Genomic DNA, 22,779 nt, shown 5'->3' with positions numbered 1-22,779 from the left:
ATAACAATAGCCCTAGAGAGCGACAGGTTAAATGCCACTCCAGAGGAGGACTTGCCTGATATCAGACACAATTGTTAAGTTGTACCACTCCATTTCCATCTTCAATCAGTCAACTGAGTAGAGTGGGTGCATTTCAAAGGTCTGAACCCAAGCAAGAGCAGGACAGACTTGTGTGAGCTAGGTGAAATTGAGAATGAGGTACATTTTTTAATTTACTGTCCTGTTTACTAGGACGTAGGGGTAGTACTTTTTTGTAAAATGACCTCCATTTATGTCAATTTATTTTGGCTGACTATGAAAAACCTGAGTGGTCCTTTAGGAAGGGAAACTTTTTTTGTAGCAAATTTAATTTGTTAAACCAAGGAGAAATGTATAATATTTCTATATATTAATATTTAATCAATCAATCAATCAAATGACGTTGGACTTAAGGGGACATCTCTCAAGAACTGAGTTCAATAAATTTTGTAATATTTAATTAATTCCTATTGTTTATGTATTGAGGTTGTTGCTGAAAACATGGGCATTATCCATCACCTAATAAAGCTGTTATGCTAACGGATGCTTATTTACAACGCATCAGACACAGAACATTAGTCATGCTTCCACCACATGACAAATCTACGTCCATTATTCACTCTCACTGTAGCTGCAGTATCCTCTCAACCAACTCTTGAGGAAAAGATATGTCACTTACGCAAAATGCTCTGCTTTGTTCACCAGCTAGCTGCTGTGTCAGTCTGTCGTCTGAGCAGGGATTGTACAGTGAGTTTATTAGAGCTGTGTGTGCTGAAAACAGCTGCCTGCTACAGCTGGAAACAATGCTGAGGAGAGCCGTTTAACTGATCCAAAACAGTAAAGTTGCGGGCTGTAAAACCAAAACAATGAGCTGAAAAGACACTTAAGTGATCATTAAAGCTCAAGGGAGCTGCAGAGTTGGATGACAATTCTCTTTGTGTTTGTTACTATGAGCGGGGGGGGGGGGGGGGGGGGTTGGGGGGGGTATGCTACTCATACCATAAATCTCAACTTGGTAGCGGCTCGCCATATCATTCAAAAAGTACTGTACATGGAATCATTTACTGTGTTTACCTTTCTTGTTTATTTGCCCTAAACAGTCAACAGCGTATCACTGCTCACTTAATTGTTATATTAGTAAATCCTAATTTTAAGCGTTTCTTCTCACTATCTTTCCTTTTCTCCCAGCGTATGGGACTACTTTATGCATGATTAACTGATATGGATGAATATCAAAATATGAAGACCTTTTTTTTAAAAAGCCTGCTGATCATCAGCATTTGTGTAAGAACTACCCATTCATTAACATTGTAGTGGAGGAGAGCAGAGAACATTGTTTTTTCCACCATTTCAATCATTTCTTTTTAGATGTGAATCTAAAATGTGAGGAATGTGAAGTCTGAAAATACATTTGTTCAATTTTGAATAATTAAGTGTATTTGGAAGCTGCACCTGTGACTATGAGCTACCCCTTTCACATTACACATACTCGTTTGATCCATTTGCAATATTAAAAAATGTTGATTGGTGCAGCTTTCACGGAATTTAATCATGATAAATTGCGATGCCTGTGTTGTGTGTATAAGCACTAAGATTTTGAGAAACAAACTGAATTTCCTGCACAAACTCTTTATATGAATATCCCTGAAATAAAAACAATAAAAAACATAATCAAGTTAAATGATCTCTGTGAGTGGATAAATGATATACTATATCGAATGCATTATATTGCCCATTTTAATGGAATTGGACAGGCAAAGCAACATGTATTTAATAAGCAACAGCATAGTGATGGTGGAAAGATGCTCCAGAAGGATTAACGTTTGAGTCCACATCAGCTGTTTTTCCATAGAATTTTATTTCCAAAAAGCAATCAGAGAAAAGTAAGACAAGCCAGTCAGGTACAACAAAACAAATCCCCCAAAGGGAAGAAAAAAAAGCTGATAAAGACAGAAGGCCTGATGATATATACAACAGCAGACATCTTTTTGGTGTTGCAGTACCAGTGAATCACTCGACAAACTCATGGTATTCTTCACTTGAGATCAAAACAAATAACAAAATTAAGGATCTTTTCCTTCAATGGACAGAGAAGGTTCTAAAAGTCAGCTAAGGCACACAGAGCCTCCCCGGAAAAAAATAAATAGCGGGGGGAGAAACGTCAGTTCAGAGAAATTTGTGCAACAGTTGCTCAACAATACATTCCAGCAAGAACAACAACAATCTGGCATGTGATTTTCTCTGAGAGGCAAATAGGACACGTTTGTTGTCACAGCTGTCCAAAAACACTGAAACAGGTTATGTACTTTGATCAATATACACCATCAATTCACTCTTTGTGCCCAGATAGTGACACTTCAAAAAACTCTTAATAATTCAATGTCATTTTACCACATCTTATTTACATGTACGATAACTTTTTAACAATATCTCAATACAAAATACCTATGTACATCTTCTTCATTTGTTAATCATTTTGTTACAAAATAGGACTTCCACATTGAGATACATTTATTTAATTCACCTTTTTTCCAAAACTGTCATTGAGCTTACATAATAATATGTATTGTGTGAAGTAGTTGTTCTGAGCAGGGTGGCACTATAAGTTAAAAGGTGGCAGCAGAAGCCGGCCAGTGAAAAAAACAAAAATAGTCCTTTACAACCCGACCCCAGAAACAGTGTTGATTTGAGAGGGAAGGAGTGATAGCACATGACACATCCAACAGAGAGGCAAGGTGAACTTGACATTAATGAACAGTAATGTCTCTTAATTAGCCTGTGCAGAAACACTCGCTTAGCTCGCGCAGTGGCTAAACAATGTTGACAATCACAGATTGAACTCCTAATTGGCTTCAGGTGGAACTTATTTCAAAGTAAAACAAATATGTGAGCTTCCCCCTTGTTCAGGATGTGTTGTGGCACAGACAGAGCTACCCTCAGTGTAATTAACTTGTCTCGAATGTCCAGAGATTGTCTTGATGGCAGAAAAGCTACTTCAAATGTAGATAGAGTTGATCTAATAAATTATGCATTTTGCAATCAAGACACAATATAATATTCACTTGAAATTGTACATTATTGTCACAGCATGAAGATCACTACAACTCACTATCATTCTGAAACTGACAGGAACCATAAAACACCAAAAGAGCACAGCTTCTCCTTCGATCCAGACGTTGTCCAATGTGTTCGGTTGTGAAGAGTGTTTTTGTTCACCCTTGCTGTTTGGTGAGGTTGTTAGGTAGCTGACCTCCGACCTCACAGGTCAGGGTGGCTTTCTCTTGTGATGCACTTGGCAAACAGCCATGAGGAAACCAAGACAAGAAGATCTATTCAGACAGGACAACACTGACTAACACACAGGTGTGGGCCATACAAAGGTACAGTATAAGTTTGGGGTGTTGGCCTTTGTAAATAAAGGCGGCTTTCTTTACAAAAAAATATTTATCATGCTGCCAAGGCAGCGTCGCAGTTATTTAGTCACTGACTAAAAATATCAGTATTAATATAAACTTATAAATAAATAGCGACTCATGGACTGCCCTCCCCTTGCCCCCCTTCACACAATTTTTGAGACTTCTTGTATAATCATAACATTACGTGTCATTAAAAATGACTGGAAGAAAGTCAAACAGATGGAAACGATGATGAGAATTTTAAGGACTGCTTGAGAGAATTGTGTTTCAAGTTTGAGGCAGGTTGGTAAGAAAAAAACACGACGTCCTCTGCCTGTCACAATATCTGGGTTTTATTCAAAGAAACCTACACTATGTGAATGTGAAGTCTTACAATACTATGGTACAACAACCACAAATTAAGCAATTATGAATTCAGAACTGTAAAATGTCTACATTAAATTCCTATTATAATCCAAATAGGTTTAATTGTTTTGAGAAGGCCTCTGTATTTGCATTTTTTTTTCCATATTTAGGAGCTATGACTGCAGCAGACAGTTAGCTCAGCCACAACAAGTTCCCACATCCTGATCAGGCACTGAGCTGAAAGAAGTTGTGCTGCTGTTCCTGATTTATTCTACTGATTTACAAACAGAGTCACTGAACTATCAGAAGCTCAAGAGTTTTGAAGTAATTGGCTTCAATAATGCTAAAAACATCCGCTTCCGATACTGTCAGCCAGTGAAATGGGCGTTGTTATCACCATACTTTACATATAGCTCTACTCTACCTCCTAGTTGGCTCAGTAGAACGTCATCACCTATAAGTCTGCGTCAATATAAGTGCTCAGAACAACTGCTCGACCGCGGCGCTGTAAGATGATGTAGCATGAAGAGCGACATGGTAGGGAGTAGTAGGCTATAAAGACCAAAAACTCTCCGTAAGGTTGGGGTGGTGGTTGGGTCAAACAGACACAGAACTTTTACCTGGGAGACCGGTATATGTGCCCTGTGTGAAACTAAAAGTCAACACTGACGTATTTTTAAGTCAGGCTGGCTATTTAAGGGTCAATGTGTTAAAAAGTGACACCAAGGGTTCCTGACCAAGCTAACAGCGACCGTCGACATGTGAATAGATGATAATGTCCGTCTGAACCTACGAGTGGGTGTAGCAGGCTTCTTTTAACCCATATTTATGAGTTTGATAACCACCGATAATGTCCATTCAGATAACGCTGCATTTGAGTCGTATCAAAATAATTGTTTTCGACTGTTTGGGTGAAAGGTGACATACAGTGAAGGAGGCACATGTAGTTCAGTACCAGGCTCCCTCCTCATGTATGTCTTACAGCTAAGGCCTTTTCACAGCAGAACTTTGTCTGCTACCAGTGTCGCATGACCGCTGTGCCCCGTGCAGGGCTTTAAAAGCTGACTTCATTATTCATTCAGCAGCAAAATAAATGCTTGAAAATTGCAATGTTTGATCACAGTAAAACTCAGCCATGAGAAGAAAAATAAATACACTGAGAAACTGAAATAGCAAAGCCAGCATAATCCCCTAAAAGGAGGAACCCCGTGGGAGGATCTGAAAATCATTTTCTGTCCAGACACCCTCACCAACCTCCCGTAATAATCCCCTTCTCTTTTGTTTCATTCTCCTCCCGAGACAGAGGAAGAACACTCCTCCTTCCCCCACCTGCAACACACCCCTTTAATAAATAAAAATCAACAGTGAATCTCCTGTGCCGCGGCCTCCCGTCCAGCTGGAGGCCTCGCTGCTACCTGATACGCCCGTCTGCACGTGGGGTTCCCAGCTGGGATTTGGGGTCTGGGCTCATGGAGCTCCAAGGGTTCTTGGGGCAGGCCTGCATGACAGGGCAGGCAGTAAGGCCCACGGCACAGACGTCGGCCGCTTCCCACAACTCTCCCACCAGGCTGTCTAACCAACGCTCCAGCTCTGGGCCGGTAAGGGCCGCGTTCCTCTTGGCCTGCTCCACGTAGCCCAGGCTGACGGGGATGTTGAGCACCGGGTTGAGGCCATGGAAACTCTGCTCCATGTAGCTGTTCTTTGCTGGTCCGCTGTGCAGCTTCAGAGTATCCACTGGAGAGACGTGGGAAGGAAGAAAGAGAGAACAGAGAAGGAAATGTGTGAGGAGTTGATAATCGGTGAGAGGGGATTGTAGGGAAGGGAAAAGGAGAGAAGGAAAAAGGGAGACATGAATGGTAAAATATCAAAGCAGAGAACGTGATTTGCTTCATTACTATCTGAAAAGCTTTAACTGGTTGCTAATTTGCTCTGATTGATTTTCACGACTGAACTACCTAAATCCCATTCTTTGATGTGGTATGTCAAGCCACTGCAATGCTGACTTTATGGAAAACGGTCAGGCACGCCCTGAGTTTTTCTTCCCATTACGGCCAAGCCCGGCAGGAAGACAGAAAATGTAGACACAACTTCCCTTTAAAACACTTTCTCCACCCTGAGCTCCACCGAAGCTGTAAATTCCTCACTGGTACTCTAACTGAGTTCCGCTAGCCATCCTTTCTAAGCATGGCTGAGCAGACATCAGTGCCTTTCATGTGCTCGTGACAGAAAAGATGCCATTAGACACATAAGGTGCTCCACCAGGCAAGGCGATGTCCATGCCATGCCAGCTAGGTGGTAGCAGAGTGTGTTACTGTATAAAGTAGTGCATTTGTGTAGATTTCTGTTTGTGTATAAAAGTGTGCAGCTGTGTGTGTGCATGCATCCACTGCTGCCAATGCGGGTGGAAGGCCACGTCATAAAGTTTTACTGGCACTGCATGTAGGAGGGAAACCTGGTGCCAGACATGGCAGTAAATTAAAGGCAGCTGTATTGAGCAGCTAAGACCAAAGCACACATTACAACACACAGTAAGACCAGCACACATAAGATTATTACATGATGACTATAAACTCCACATAAAAAGTAGATAACTCTGAAGAGCTAATAATTATCTATCCTTATATTGTGAAATATATGTTTCTGATTGAACACTCCTTAATGTCAGCCATTTCTTGGCGTGTGGTATGGTGTGTGAATTTAAGGCCCAAGCCTTAATGTAATCCAAACGTAAATCAAGGATAACCTACTGTAAACCAGCGGAGCTCAACATTTTTATCACAAGGCACCCCGTTTATGAGAATTTCCGAGACACACACTTACATGACTCTAGGTAAATCATCATAATTAAGGCGTATTTCAATGTGCAACGGCACACAGTTTGAGAACCACTGCCCTAAAAACACATATATATGACTGGAGCCTGCTACCACTCCCGAATCCATTGATATTTTAATACACAGTCTAACACAAGGCAAAAGGGGCTCTAAGTTATTAATATTTTCTGATGCACATAAAGTGAGACTAATGAAGGCAACTCCAAGAAGTTTTTAACTGGTTATGAAACAGTTTAACACTAGTGCCTGTATATGACCTACAAAATTGAAAAGACCATCAGGATTATTATTATTATTTCTATATTAATATTCTAAATGACTGTCACCAGGTCTGTTTCAGACAAAACGATTTACAGCAAGCAGACCAGAGGAGCCCATGTTTACACCAATATATGAATTTACCTATATATATATATTTTTTTAATTTGATCAGTTAAGACACACAAAACAATTTAATTATGTATTGATACACCTCATATATATACCTCATATATATACCTCATATATATATATATATATATATATATTTCCATATGTGCTATTTTATACTCATACTAATCCACAACATTTTGTCATGGTAGTGTTCTATTGTCTGCACCTCTACATTTCTGACGATTTACTGGTAACTTTCACAATCATTGAATATAATACAATGGTCCACAAAGGAGTAAATAACACTGTGAAAAGGGTCTCTGCACCAGTCACAAAAGCATAATGCTGCAACACATTAATGCATCAGTAATCCAACAATACAGCCTACAATATAATCATATCACATTATAAAATGAGAGATTCTGCATAATGAGTACTTTTACTTTTGATAGTGTAAATCTAGCAGATAGTTTATACGTTTACTCTATGTATATGTATATATAATATAGTTTTACTTTGGTAAAATGTAGACTTTGTCCAAACCGATTGAGGGAGGTGGTGATTCCACTCTATGGTCATTTTGGGTTGGAGGCCGAATTGTATTCCTTTATGGTAGGAGTGTTTCTATTTTTTTGTACCATTTGTATTAATAAATCGCCAACAAATCACATGCACCTTATAAACTGGCAGCTGACTATCTGGTATTGTGGTGGCACACCATTAAATTAGTACCAGGCATAATTCTCCCCCAATACATCAATAAGAAGCCTGAGCATAATGAACCTAAACAGCCGTAAACCCAGAGATGAATATTTAACTCAAAACAACAGACCCCCAACAGCCCCACTGAGACTCAGGTCGAAGACAAAGCTGTAACTTTATTTGTTGTTTGTTTTCATCATTAAAAGGGCTCAGTGAGATTATTAAACAGAGAAAGACACGATTATGCCGAAGCTTGCGTCTCAACTCTCATGTGATTTCTGAACAAACTGGCTGCAACAATGCAGTCTTGCCCCTTATCCATGCTGGCTGATTGATTTAATTGTGTCATTGTTTTTGCAGGGCTAAGTGCGCTGTTGTTTAACACTGTTTAGTGTGTATGAGCAGCTCGCTGGGTTATTAAGGGTGACTTGATGACAAACAACCATGGTCTGCAGAGGCCCAGAGGCTTGATTAGAAAGGGCATCACTGCAAATCCGAGGCTGTGTGTGTGTGTGTGTGTGTGTGTGCAGACAGCACCTACAAGAGCAATTGTTACTTCACAGTGACTAACACTATGCTGTTAAAAAACTGAAAAGAAAATACTGAAAATATGTCGTCAAAATGTATACTTTTGTCTGTAAAACATCACCTGTATTCAAACGCTGTATTTTCATTTTCAACATCCTGTATATGAGCTACTGATCTGCAGTAAAGATTCAAAGCTAAAACGAGCCTGTCCATCTTCCCTTGTAAGGCTTATAGTGCTCAGTGTTTGTGCATACTACGTCCAACTGTGTAAGACTGCTTTGGATTGAACTCCACCAGTTTCCAAAGTCTCCAAAGTCTCATTTTATGTTGTTGGACAAAATATAAGATTCAATCAGTAGCGGAAGAAGAAGCAATACTGCCCTGTACAAATACTCTATTAAGTAAAAGTAATGCATTCAAAATGTCACTTAAGTAAAAGTAAGCAAGTATTATCACCAAAATGTCAAATCACCAAATGATTCATTCGACAGGGTGTTCCCTTTCACAGTGCTGTAATAGTTGATGTTATTGAATCAGTATTACCTGTGCATTAATCTTTAATGAGAATTTCAATGTAAAGAGGAGGTCATTTTACTTTAATTCTAACTACTTTGAATGCTATCATGTAAAAAAAAACATTTGGTTCTGCCACTCTTGTTTGATTATTTATCACTAGTTTCCTACAGAAATCAACTTGTTTCAAAACTGTTGTAGCAGTAAATGTGATGTGATCTTTTATGGAAGACATAATAAAGGAGTCAATTGTCTAGAATTAAGTAAATAATGACAAACATTAAAACAGGTTGACATTTTCCCGCCGTAGTGGCTGCTTTGTTCACTCCATGAACTGGAATTACTCAAGTAAAAGAATTATTATGCAGAATGTCAAAAAAGAAGGTTATATTATCGCATATATGTTACTGGATTGTTATTACCGATGTATTAATCTGTCTCAGCATTTTAATGTTGTAGCTGGCATTTACTTTTTACAGGGTTGTTTAGTCTGTATCATATTTTATAAGCTGATCGTAGTAGTATAACATTAGCCCTGTGAGACCATCCTAAACTCGCAAGCCCCCATGTTTTTTACTCGCAGATCAGTCTGGTAACGTGCGCTGGAGAAACTTTGGAGCCAAGCGAACGTCCAATTAGCGTTGGTTTTGAGGCGGGTGTAAGTGTGACGCAATGAGAAGCGACTGTTCAGTGTAAACAACATGGCGGCTTCCATGGAGTAGTTCACCACAGCTATCAAGCAAGTTTTATCAGAATAAGAGATTATTCTTTGTTGGTTACTTTGTGAGCTTTGCCTTGACGCTCTGTTTGTACTTCATACGCTTCATTGATCTGATTGGTTGATTTGGCCTCTCTATCACCAACATAGGTGGTGATAGAGAGGCAACCAGCATTTTCGCAAAAGATCTCCAAACGAGAGTTCCCTGATGGATATGCAAAGCAAATGCAAATCATGCGAATCAATCCATCTGGGGGAGTCAGGTTAGTGTGACATGGAAATGCTCAAAAAGAAAAGTACCTCAACATTTGTACAGTACAAGGGTCAATGCACTTTCCACTACTGGTGGTATGTACAGTATATATGATGATACAAAAACAAAAAAATAGAGCTTTCGAAATGACTCAACAACAAAGAGTCATAAGCCTCAAAAATACAGGTTGTGTGATTGGATTGCACTGGGCAGATGTACTGTGCCAGGCTTCTTAAAAATATAAATATGTAGTAAAATGTCTGGCATTAAGAGTAATGACTTAAGTAATTCTTTGATTAATGATTATCCTTTGAGGAACAGCATAGCCCCCCTGTAGTCCAGCAAGGCTATTTGTACAAATAGCACAATCAATAGTAATTTTTTATTATAATAAAGCTTAAACAAATGACAAATACTAGCTACAAATAAGCCTCATGAGGGGCTGTTTGAATCTCTCCCTCACCTTGTCGTATGGGCTGGTGCTTGTTGAAGGCCAACGGGGCGATAAGGAAGTGCATCTCAGCCACAGGGCTCCAGTGGTGTAGGATGCGGACGCTCCACACACCCGGCCGCAAAGGCTGGTTCAGGGGCGGGCGATAGTGGGTGAACTCGGCACTGGAGTCGATCAGAATGTCATAGGTGGCCGCGATGACGTTGGTTGGGTCGATCCACACGACTGTGACAGTGACGTTAGGACCTTTGCTCCACTTCTGCATGCCCACTGTTTCGTCCATGGGGCCCATCAGGCCACCGAAGTTTCTGAACATGCGTTCTTTGGCATCCCACTCGCTACCGATCTGACAGTAGAAACGTAGAATAAGGACGTGAGAAAACACGAAGACAAGAGAGAGTGACAAAATGAGGTAAGAGGACAAGAAGAGGAGGCTGCATGTACAGTAGTGAACATAAATAAGTAACATATTCTGTGCCACACCATTTCACTCTACTGTTAAGGTAACCAGTATCATACCTAAATTATCATGGGAAATCCATCTCAACCATCCACACAGCTGTTATATAATGTTAGTATATGCAAAAGCCGACGAGCCTGATTGTTTTGTCCTGCAGATTTGAGTCTATTTGTCCGCAGTCGCTGGTTCTATATGCCTGAATATATCTCTGACAAGGAACATGACAGGCAGGCTGAGGAAGGCATCTGACAAGACCCCAACCATAATCCCCTTGGAGTGAAGATGTTTACTCTCTGAACATATTTCAGAGGGAGAGAAACAGAGAAGGAAGGCAATGAAGAGCAGGACATAAACTACACTGATTATAACAGGATTACAACCTGCCACCAGTGGAAAACAAACAAACAGACAAACAAACAGAGGCAGGCACTGTACATACTGACATTATAATAATATGCAGTCTTTTGACAGAAAAAAGGGAGTCTAGGGAGCAGACTTCAAAAAAATTTTTTTTTAGTGCTTCAACAAAGAGTGAGCATGCTGCATTATCTTCACCATTTTGAGATGGATAAACGGAATATAAAAATGTAACAAATATTACTTAAGTCAAATATATCTCTGGTGAGCTTTGAGACATAGTGCCTCTGGCTGCAGAACATACTAGCCGCCGGCCTGCCGCACACTGGAGGACTGCCAATGGAACATTTAGCAAATTATAGATTACAATGTCCTGTAAGCTTACACCATAAATGATCCTATAACGTTAAAAGGGAGATTTCCATGCCTTTTTTAAATTATAAAGCAGGTGGAGGGGCTTTATTATTAGTGTAAAAATATCGAAGACGCTGAATTTGCAGGGAATGTACACAGCCCATATTCAGTAGATATACTATAGATAGACCTTTTTAAGGTTGTAAACATAAACACTCTAAATGTGTCCAAGTTTTTTTCCTGTTGCAATGAATGTGAATGGCATCCGCTAACGGTAACAAGGACCAAGGCTGTTGCCTAGCAATGGAATTCCAGTAAAAAGGTCTATAGGTAGAAAGTGCCGCTGCAGCGCCGCAACTGTCATGCAAGCTTCTGCCACCAGTGTACAATAATTGTGTGATGGAGGCAACGCACACACAGTCAAAGATGTCTGGGGTGTTGGCAGAAATGTGAGTAGGATGGCGGCTTTAAGCAAGCGCTCATCCTTACAATGGTAACTGATTAACACAGCCTCACCCTGCTGAACAATCAATAGCTGACTGGAACTGACTCTGTATTACATCCTATGAGGATTGAGATTGTGATGTACAGTATAAATAGACATTACTTGCATAAATGAGACAGTGTGTGTATGTGTGTGTGTGTGTACCTCACTTTCATCTCTTTCATCTCTATTATTGGACTGACCTCTGCCATTTATGCCCCTTTGACCTTGGTTCTTTTCTCTTTAAATTACTAATCAACTCTCTCATCTGGCACCTCTATAGCTCATTACTTTATTCAAGGCTGACTTGTTGGCACCCACTCCACCCCCCATTGATTGGCAGCACTCTCGTTCTGAGCCCCTGAAACAAATGAAGGGAGTATTGACAGAAGAATCTCACTGTAATCCACTGGGAGAGTGTGCAGAAGGTTGACTAAAGTTGGAGTTGTGAGACTCTGACAATGTTCACATGTTAAAGTTAGGAGGGGACCCTCTGAGACTTGCTTCTGGTTCTTACCCATAGTTTATTTTTGCAATGAGCATCAACTAAGTGCAAATTAAATTATGCACAAGTCCAAGTTTCACTTTTTCAAGCAGTTTCAGGCCAGATGAGATGAAATATACTGGAAACACTGGCATTTCCTACCAAACAAAGTGTAAAATACATATACTTCACTGGAGTAACCATTGTGTCAGAAGAGAAGATTTCAACAATGTTTTCTTCTATAGGATTCAAAAATGAACAGGAAGTGTAAAGGCCACAGCTTTGAATGACTTAAGCACATCTGCACCCACAGGACATCATTAGTTTCTCACACCTCTCTTGTTTGATCTTGGTCCATTCTTCTTCAGTCTCTTCCACAGTTTGGTAACTTTAGTGGGTTTCTTAGACATTACTTTGTCAAAGATTCTCATAGAGATTCTCTATATTTGGACTCTGGGCTGGTCATTTCATGTGACAGGGGCATTGTCTTGCTTGAAAATTGCGGCCTGATTGGGAGACTATTTCAGTGGAGGTATTGCATGTTGCTGGAGGAGGTTCACATAAACAATTGCATTCATCCTGCCATGTAGCCCAAACAAAGACGAGACAATTGCTACAGTTCAATGTATTTGTGTCTGATGGGAAACATTATGTTCGGCGTTGGACTGGGAACGACTGAACCCAAAGTGTCTAAAGAAGTCAGTTAAATTTGGAGGAGGGAGTGTCAGAGTCCAGATCTAAAACCCATAGAGATGTGCTGAAGTCATTCCAAGCAAGTGCCTCTACACTTCCTATTCATTTTTTTATTCTATAGCTCTAAGAAAACATTGTTGAAATCTTCTCTTCTGAGACAGTGGTTACTGTTCTCTAATTTTGCTCACTGCCTATTTCACAACATTTTTTTTTTTGCTAAAGTGCCTTGGTTATTTAATTTCAAATTTGAAAACATTTTTTTTACTAGTAGTACAGCAGTGGTATAGCCACAGTGGATATTCTATCAAATTGTGAACAATATAAAATAATATTTAAGAATAAATCAAGTATTAATACTACGCACAGAGCTTGAGGTCCGTATGCCCACTCAAATGCGCAACATTGTTTCCAAATCAGTCAAAAGTTTGCAGAAACATTTAAACTACATTCTAAGTTCTCCCACTCTTGGTGATTAAATTCAAGGCCTATCTGCATGTAATAGATGGAGCCACCGGTAGCAAGAAATCCTTTCTTCCAGTATGACAGTGGGTCAAAAAGGGATTAACTTGTGGCCCATTTCAACCTCAGCCACCAGCTTACGATGACCTCCACACTCAACCTGTCCCTTGCTGCTCCAACCCAATAAGCTTTGGCTTAAGACCAATACCCAATCAAGCCTTACGGCCGCTCACCAAGGTGGAGGCTTATGGCCGTATTTCGCTCATAGCTTTACTTAGATGGACATGCTTTTGTGGAAGTAATGCTGAGCTGGCAACCTCATTGCGACCTCTACACCTCTTTTTCAGCCACTCCAGTTTCTCAAATAGTCTGTTTAATCACACTGCTTACTCACTTGAAATAATTAGTCATATTTTTCATTCATAACCAGCAATTACTGATAATTGTTAATTTTAGAAGATTTACTGTAACCCTCATTTATCCTCTGCTGCTGACCACAAAGAGGAGGAAAAAAACACCATCTGCATTTGTTAATGATATTACGCATTTGACTTTTCTCCAAATACTATGCTTCATCATCCACATCAGTAACCCATATTACTTGTTTCATCTTCTGCTCAATTCTCTACTGATTTAATAGGAAACATAAAATGCTCCCATCTCATAATCCACCTTTCTTCTTTCTGACCCGGCAACCCCGAAGACCTTCTCACCACGTTGCCTGTTCGCCGGCGCCCGCACCTCCATTAAATAAGACAGGTCAATTTAATCAGGCAGTGGCACTGAAAGTCTCAGTCTACATCTGGCCCTGCTTAAAACCATAGGGCATCCTTGCCCCTCGAGGCCCTATTCAGAGTCTTATTAGTGGCACTTTTTGTTGGGGTAATCAAACACAGGCGCTCACAAGCAGCACCAGATGACTCCCCTGGGACATGTGTACACTACTGAGGGTCTATGGATAGGATGGCTCTTGCTTGCTAATAAAGGTTCACTGTGGGGCGATGAATGAGGATAGAAGGGGGGAGAACAGAGTACATTTTCTATGATGCATCAAACCTTAGATTTAACAGAATAGTTTGACATTTTGAGACTTAAATGAGAAGATCGATACCACTCTAATGTATGCTCAACAGATATGCAGCCAGTAGCTGGTAAGCTTAGCTGAGCATTGACTAGGGAAACAGCCTGCCTTAGTCTTTGAAACTATATTCCGAACAAAAAATTCAGCTTTTGCAAATTACCAGGAGTGGGGATTGAACGCACATGGGAATACACCCATTGGATGTGATGTCAAACATCTTAACCACTCGGCCATCCTGGTGACTGTACATCACCTTGTATATACTGTACCGAAATATGTATGTGTATGCATTGTGGTACAACGAGAACTAAATCATCATTCAAAGTCAGTCATTCTACTGGAAAAGACTTAGTAGGGTAATATACCTCTCAATGTCAAGTGTGACTTGAGGTGAAATACTAATTTTAACTCTGTGGGCTGTAAGTGGTCCTACACTAAATCATGCTGTAAAAAGGTCTATAAAGGCAGCTGGGAGGCGGCAGTAGAGGAGTGAAAAGAAAGACATATCTATCTTACTTTTTATATAAAGGAGGACAGGGAACACATTGTCAAGCCAACCATATGGTTTATCTAGCAAACTCCAGCATATAGCTTTAGTATAATGGGTCATATCTGCTAAGTTGACAAAAGCGCAGTTACTGCTGCTACGCCATGCTGTCTATTCAAGCTCTTTCTGCTCGCATTTTGAATGACAGATGGAAAAACGGACTGACTGACAGCCGCTGCACAGTGCCAGACAGCAAATTTCTTTTTCAGGCTGAACATCCAGATAAAAGCCACAGTCAACATTACTTCTGTGCCACTCACGGTTTTATGGATAGACACACAGCCGGGCTTAGTGAGAGGAATCTGTATGGCGACCGGCCATCTGGATTTCTTTGAGTTCACCATCCCCTTTCATACATGCAATGCAAACCTTAAATTATCTAGACATTATCTAGATTTGCTGTATGTAACAACAAAAAGGTAAAATCAGTTGGATCAGACATTGAACAGTCTTTAAACTGTCAGCTCTCTCGTACAAAGTCTGTGTAATCTACAATTAATCTCAAAGTGTTAGAATTCACAGTGAGCCAGTGGGCGTATTGATGACGTTTCTATCATGTGACACGTGAAAAACTGTCAGAAAACAAACATCAAAGGGTGATGAAGAAGGGTAATTTACATGAAGAAGCCGATGAGATTCAGGAATTTCTGTGGGTAAAGGTAGATGCCGATATCATCAGGGGAAGCAACATTAAGAGGCTCAGTTGTTTATGACCATATTACGAACCAGCTACTTGACTGTGGTGTCATCCTCGTCATGTCCTGCCTCCTGCATCCTCTACCCAATGCCACCCCTCATCTAAACCAAACATTGTATTTACAGAGAGTGAGAATGCATCTGCCACAGAGAATCTCCTGTAGGGTTCTACATGTGTGAAAGGAAAACTTCGGACAATGTCCCGACCTCATTTGTTGGACATTGTCAGGAGTTCATATGAGACAACGGCTTTTGAGACCATCGGCAGATGCAAATTCACTCACAAGTTTGTTGAAATTTCTGTATCATACAAAGCAGTGCGTGATACACAAGAGAAAAAGGTCAATTTACATTCACTCAGTTAATTTTATCCCTTTTTAAAAAGACACTCTGTGGCTGTCACATTACAGCAGAGCTGCTGTTTCCCAAACAGGAGTTGTGGTAAACAGAAACACAGATTAACATAACAAGACAATCAAGGGAAGCATTCCAGTGTGAAGGTGAGAAGACATTCTATTAGGAAACAACAAATAAGCAGCACATGAAGCGCTCATCCCTATAAACTTGGATGAATTCAATCAATTTACATTTTACAAGGCCATTACAGGCACCAGTTTAATTGTGTGGTGATGCACTGCGTCTTGGCAAGGTCGCCATAGCAATGAATATAAGGCCACCATGGCAATGAGTTGTATGTCTCACCTCTAATTATATGCTGAAGAGCTGTGTTTTTCCTATGTGGTGCTTAGGATTTTAATGGAACTCATTTCCTGACAGTGGCAATGGCTGAATGATTGTTCTGTGACTCATGCCAAACAAATGACTTAAATATCAATTAAAAATAAATGCTACGCCACGCAGGCCAATATAATGACTCACCTCTGCAAACTGCAACCTGCTGAATGTGCTGCTGGGAGGGCTGGTTAGCTTGAAGTTCTTCTTGGGTGACACCCAGGTCTCAATGGTCTCCAGCTTGCTAGTTGCCAGATTGGTGGCATGGTGCTTGATCAGGTAGCCCTGGAATTGGTCCGAATGGAAGTAGAGATGCACTGACACCGGGTGACCCATGGGGAAGTAGCTGGCAGGACATTGAGAAAGTGAGGATCCATTAGAAAACCTGATACGTGCTGACCTACCCGCTGTTCCGCTTTCGAGGGCCAACAGTGTAAGATGAGGCAGATATCTAGATTCATGTGGATAGCGTCTTGGAGGAACCAGCCATGGACATGCTAATGTGCTGCATGCTAATGCGTGTTTGCAGTGAAGATTAGTGGGGAGTCAATGTGCTCAGCAATTGTGTGACATAGTGGATATTAATTCAATGACCTTTAACAGAAAACAAATTGTTCAAAGACATGTGTCAGATTCCCATTAAACATTGTTGTTTTGTCGCTGTGCCCACGCTTGGATAATCATGTTTAAAAAAGAAATATATATTCATATATGCTTATACAAGACTATTGTAGTGAAGCAAAGATAAGTAATGGACTAGTGAACAGTTAAATGAAAAGGTAAAAAAGAAAAAAATTAAAAGTACCATATTGTGCTTGTTTTCAATGTCATACTTGTATTTTGGGATTCTACTAGAACATGTTTACATGCTTTAATGCTCTAAACACATATTTCTTATACTGTGTGTCTTAATATAGACAAATCCGGCGAGCCGTTTGTGTGTTTCACCATCTACCGGCGCCACCATTACTGCTGTGGCGATTGAATGGTAGCTGTCATTATAATTCTACCTTGTCTACTTTTACCTGTACTTTTTATGCAGAATTTCTTTTGACAACAATGTCTAGGAAGTCGGGAAGAACCTGTGAAATTCTCTGCTGCTCCAACAGCATTTGGAAACTTCAACTTTGATAAAAAACTGAATGCAAACTACACACCCTCTATACCTGTATTCATTCCGTCTGCAACGCTCCATTTTAGCGCCTGTCTCTTTAAGACCCCCTCCTGAAAAGCCTGCTCTAATTGGTCAGCTTTTTTGAGTCTTTTGCATCTTCACTCTCAGTGTTTCTGAACCATCGTTGCAGGCGGGGAATGAATGTTGCACCAATAAATATATCAGCAATTTATATATATATATATATATATATATATATATATATATATGTGTGTACTGTATGTAGTATAGTTGTGACATAACAACCTTACAGAAGTCCTGACGGCCCGTTTAAAGACACAGTTTCTGAAGAGACTGTTTGCATTTTGATACTTTCACAGTATTTATATAGCACCTCAACCTGCTTCATAATAAAAAAATACATGGAAATCTCACTTTTTACAATATGGGACGTTAATACCCTGTGTACCTCTAAGTAAGTAAATAACAAACTTCTTCGATGCTAATTATTGCTTTACTGTGGGCTGGTTGCTTCAACGTGTGCTCTGGTTCTGAAATGGAAATGCTTGTTAAAGAAGACATATGTCAGTCAAGACCACAGCGTACTGCTAGGAGAAAATGACAGATTAGTCATGGGTTGTACTGGCAGCAGATTCAGATAAGTCAGAGCTCTGAACACACACAGACAATCCAACTCAACACATTACAACTCTGCGGAAACAAAGTTGAACTGGGTCAATCCAGTCAGCTGAAGCAGAGTGAAGGTCTTGCACCCTCTGATTAGTGTGTTGTTTGTTTGTGTGTTGCTTCATACATGGCAGAGGGCCGGCCCTCGGGGTAGCCAGCCCGAGTGACTTCTGGAAAAACAAAACAGGGGCCAGGGTGGGCACTGCTGGAGAACTCTCCACAGCTGCTCTTTGCACACGTCCTGACTCCTCCACGCCCTGATCTCTCATCCTTTGTCTCTTCTGTTTCCTTGAATTCGTCTTTATTCTACCGCTTTGTGCACACATGGCACACACACACACACACACACACACACACACACACACACACACACACACACACACACACACACACACACACACACACACACACACACACACACACACACACACACACACACACACACACACACTGTCCCTCCCTGCTCCCCAGTGCCCATGCCCTCATCAGTATTCCACTAAAGCACCAGGAGTCAACCCGTCCCGGTAAATGCTACCCTGACAAGCAGAACTGCAAATATTTACACCCACAAGGATAGCAGAGAACAGTCCCTCCCCTGCTGCTCCCTATCCGTCTGTCTTTCTCCCAATCTCCTCTTCTCTATTTCCCAATCTGCCTTTCTCTCTTTGCTCCTCTCCTCTCAACTCTTATCCTTTCTTCATCCTGCTTTCTGACCTCGTCCATCAGCTCTAATTCCCCCCCTGCCCCGTCTTTCCCAAAAGAGACGTGGCTGCCAGTATGAGAGGCAGTGCGAAGGGGTCGGGGCGTAGCCTGCACAGAAGCTCCATTCAGGCTTTTACTCAACAGTCTCTCCAGTCGAGTCACAGCGGGCTGCTATATCAGCCAAATCCCTCTCTGTGTCCTCCTCTCCTTTGCTCCTGTCTCACACTAAAGCTGACCCATCCATCTGTTGGTAGCACATCTGATTTCTAACCGCATACAAAATATTTGGCCCAACACACACTATATGTGGTTGTACTTGAGACTTCACACCAGGACACGAATGAGACGTGTTGCTGAACGACTCATCTGCTATGACTAAGTTTGGATTTCAAAGCAAAACTTTGATCGCTTTTAATTACCGTACTTGATCAGTTAAATCAATAAATCACAAATAAGTCCATGTCACATAGGCTTTGTGTGGTCATAACTATTAACTATTAAACCTATGAAACAGCGTGTCACGGAATTAATATACTCTAAAAAAGTGAGATTTATGTCTTTTTTTTCATTATAAAGTAGGTCCAAGTACTATATAAATACTGTGAGAGTATCAAAACACTCAATCCACAGAGAAATGCACACAGCCTGTATTAAGAAACTGTGCCTTTAAACGACCCGTCAGGACTTCTGTACAGTTGTAATGTTACAACTTTACTATATAAAGGTAAAAATTGCTGCTACAGTGATGTAACAGTCCCCGTCTGAAATAATGATGTAAAGACGTTGAATGCGCAGATGCAGAAGACCCAGAAACACTGACAAATCAAAACAGAATGGGCTTTTTTGGGAGGTTTTTCTTCCCCTAAAAGAGAAAGACGCCAAAACTGAGCAGTCCAGACATAGGGGGAATACAGGTATATTCAGACTGACAGTATGAGAAAAAGAATGTGTTTATTGAACATTATGACATTACAAGTAGGTACATGTTAGGAGAAACCCAAAATACAAATATGAAGACTGGAAATCAAAATTAGAGAACAAATTATTAATACTTGATTTATTCTGAAATATTACTAATACTGTGTTGTTAATATTTTTTATTGTTCAGAATTTGATAGAATATCTGCTGTGGCTACACCACTGCCCTACTAGCATGTTTTTTTTTAAATAACCCATTTTGTCACACTGCAAAACAGGTTAAGCAGTTCCTTGAAAGCTAAGAATATTTTAAAAATAAAATTGCCAGCCCAGAGTCAAGATCTAAACCCAATAAAGAAACTCTGGAAAATCCTTGGCAACAAAGTAATGTCTAAGAAACCCACTTCAGTTACTGAACTGTGGAAGAGGCCGAAGAAGAATGGACCAAGATCAAACCACCAAACAGTATTTCAGAATAAATCAAGTATTAATACTTTGTTCTCTAATTTTGATCTCCAGTGTATTTCTCCTTTTTGTCCAGCTTGATCGTAACGATGCCTCACTGCAGCTCTGACTCAGTGTAGTTCCAGATTTTTGCTCATATACTTCATAGTCTATTATTAAACACTCATCTTGCAACACATTAGAGACTATTAGCAATGCCTTTTTATTTGTGTATTAAATTAAGAATCATGAGAAATAGTGCATTTTTCATGGCTTCCTCAGTTAAGCTGCAGTGATTAATTCATGACAGAACACGTCATCCAACAGGCTGGATGTCTTTGTGTTCAATTATGACACCCTATTAAGCCTTGGAAAATGTGGACTCACATATTAAATTACATCATGTGGAATACATAACATGGATAGTCGGGTAAGGCCAACACAGTTTGTGCCTCATGTTACCATTACATTCAAGTTACAGAGCATCCAAGTTTCCAAGAAATCAACGCATTACGACGGTATTTCCAGAATTCTCAAGTATTGATTGTATTTCCTTTATCCAGAGATTACATATGTTCTTGCTCTTTTTGCAAAACATGGTCGAAATATAATATTCTGTATTTGTGTAGCTGATGGAATATTTGTTTATAATCAAGATGGTTGCAGTTTACCTGCCGTGCTATTGGTCATTTAAGAAAGGTACATACCAGCACCTAAATCATTCTTTTAATGATCAACATGCCTTCTCATCTGTGTTCAGTTAGCTCCAACCAAATAAACAATAAACTTTGATGGAAGAATGTGGACTCAGCAATGTAAAAAACGCCTTTAAAACAGCTTTGCAAGCATTTAAAAACCTTATAGACTTCATCCTGACTTGCAGTTTGCATTTGAAGACTTGACTTAACCCACAAGGCTTAATACACATACACAAAAACACTAACTGAATAATTTCTGGGTTACCCAGAGAAGCCCAAATACACCTGAAAAACACACATATAGTGTAAGATCAATTTGCATTTGTATCAGCAATACATACACATGTATACACAGACACATCAGCAGCATCTGTCTTTAGTTGCTAGCATAAACACTCTCTCTCTCTCACACACACACACACACACACACACACACACACACACACACACACACACACACACACACACACACACACACACACACACACACACACACACACACACACACACACACACACACACACACACACACACACACACACATTTACAGTAGCTCTCTCTATTTCCTGCCTTTTGATCTTTGGCCTCTCAGCTATCTAAAAGTGCTTTTACATGTAGATGTTAAAGACTGAGGGTTGCCTGTTTGCCTTCAGGAAATGCTTTTTCTCACAGGGCCATTTCCTGGCAGTGATCCCACCGTTATACATGCAACCTTTCCCTGGTCTGCTCTCTCTCTTCCTTTTAACAGATGTATTAGTAGAAACAGCTGTAGCAGATATATGGTTTCGAGGTTTGACAGATGGAAACATGTTTCCTTTCTCTGCTCTATATTACCGTACAGTACAGAACACCCACAATGCAGCGTCATGGGGGTTGGCATTGGACGCCATGCTGTACTGGAGCTTTGCTCAGCTGACACGAGGTGATCACATTTACGTTGCCTGCTTGATTTAATACAACAGCAAGAGACGCTGAAGTCAAGGATGCTGTCAGTCAGTTTACCTGAGGATTTTTGATATGACCTGGCAGCTTGGATGACTACCAACACAAACTGCAGCAGATTCAATCCCAGTGTGTCTCCATATATTGTTAAAACAACTGCTCTCCTTCATGCTGTGTTCCGTATATTTTCCGTTCTCCTCTCTCATGTGGGGAAAAGTCATCTTAATGTTTATTGATGTCATTAAAGCGAACATAAAGATGTCATCTTAATGTGCGCTGCTATCGTAGGCGTCGTGTTTGTTCTTTATCTTTTGTGTCGAGGTAAGGTGCTTTTTATGAGACAGAAAGGGCTTTCTGTCACACGTACACAAATTAGAAATTTAAACCCCTGCTTTCTGTTTTTTAATCACTTTGCATCTTGGTGTCATTGCTGTGCAAATAAACTAAAGGAAAGCTAACCTAAAGTGTTCCTGCACCAGATGCTACTGAAAACATATGCTGGGGCCTAAGTGAAGTACATGAAAACCTAAATGTTCCATTTGGCCCAAGCAGAGTGTGGTTGTCCCTTTTCACTTTGACCACATACTGAAAGTGGATTTCATACATTTCCACTACTAATAAACTGGCCTGAAGGGACAGCTTTCCATGCTATGACCCATATAACCTCATTATCTCTGAGATAAATTGACAGAGTGTCATATCATATTACAAAATGAATAGCATTACCCAGAGTTCCCAGCTGCTGATTGGAACTATTCATTGTTATCCTATTTCCAC

At 40.3% G+C, this 22,779-nt stretch overlaps 1 protein-coding gene across 1 annotated transcript in view; it reads right to left on the bottom strand.

The window, feature by feature from the left end:
* Positions 1–1,968: 1,968 nt before the first annotated feature.
* Positions 1,969–22,779, bottom strand: part of xylt1 (xylosyltransferase I) — a gene marked incomplete at its 5' end in the record, with an annotated part of 90,318 nt that continues 69,507 nt past the window's right edge. Inside the window, 3 exons of the mRNA XM_083929591.1 lie at positions 1,969–5,513; positions 10,163–10,496; positions 16,645–16,843. Of these exons, the coding sequence (XP_083785717.1) occupies positions 5,191–5,513; positions 10,163–10,496; positions 16,645–16,843 (856 nt within the window). The 3' untranslated portion in view covers positions 1,969–5,190. The remainder of the gene's footprint in view (positions 5,514–10,162; positions 10,497–16,644; positions 16,844–22,779) is intronic.

This window comes from Echiichthys vipera (assembly GCF_963691815.1).
Source record: "Echiichthys vipera genome assembly, chromosome: 2".
NCBI classification, from domain to species: domain Eukaryota; kingdom Metazoa; phylum Chordata; class Actinopteri; order Perciformes; family Trachinidae; genus Echiichthys; species Echiichthys vipera.
The sequence above is the reverse complement of the archived record's forward strand: the minus strand, read 5'-3'. Positions and strand labels throughout refer to the sequence as shown.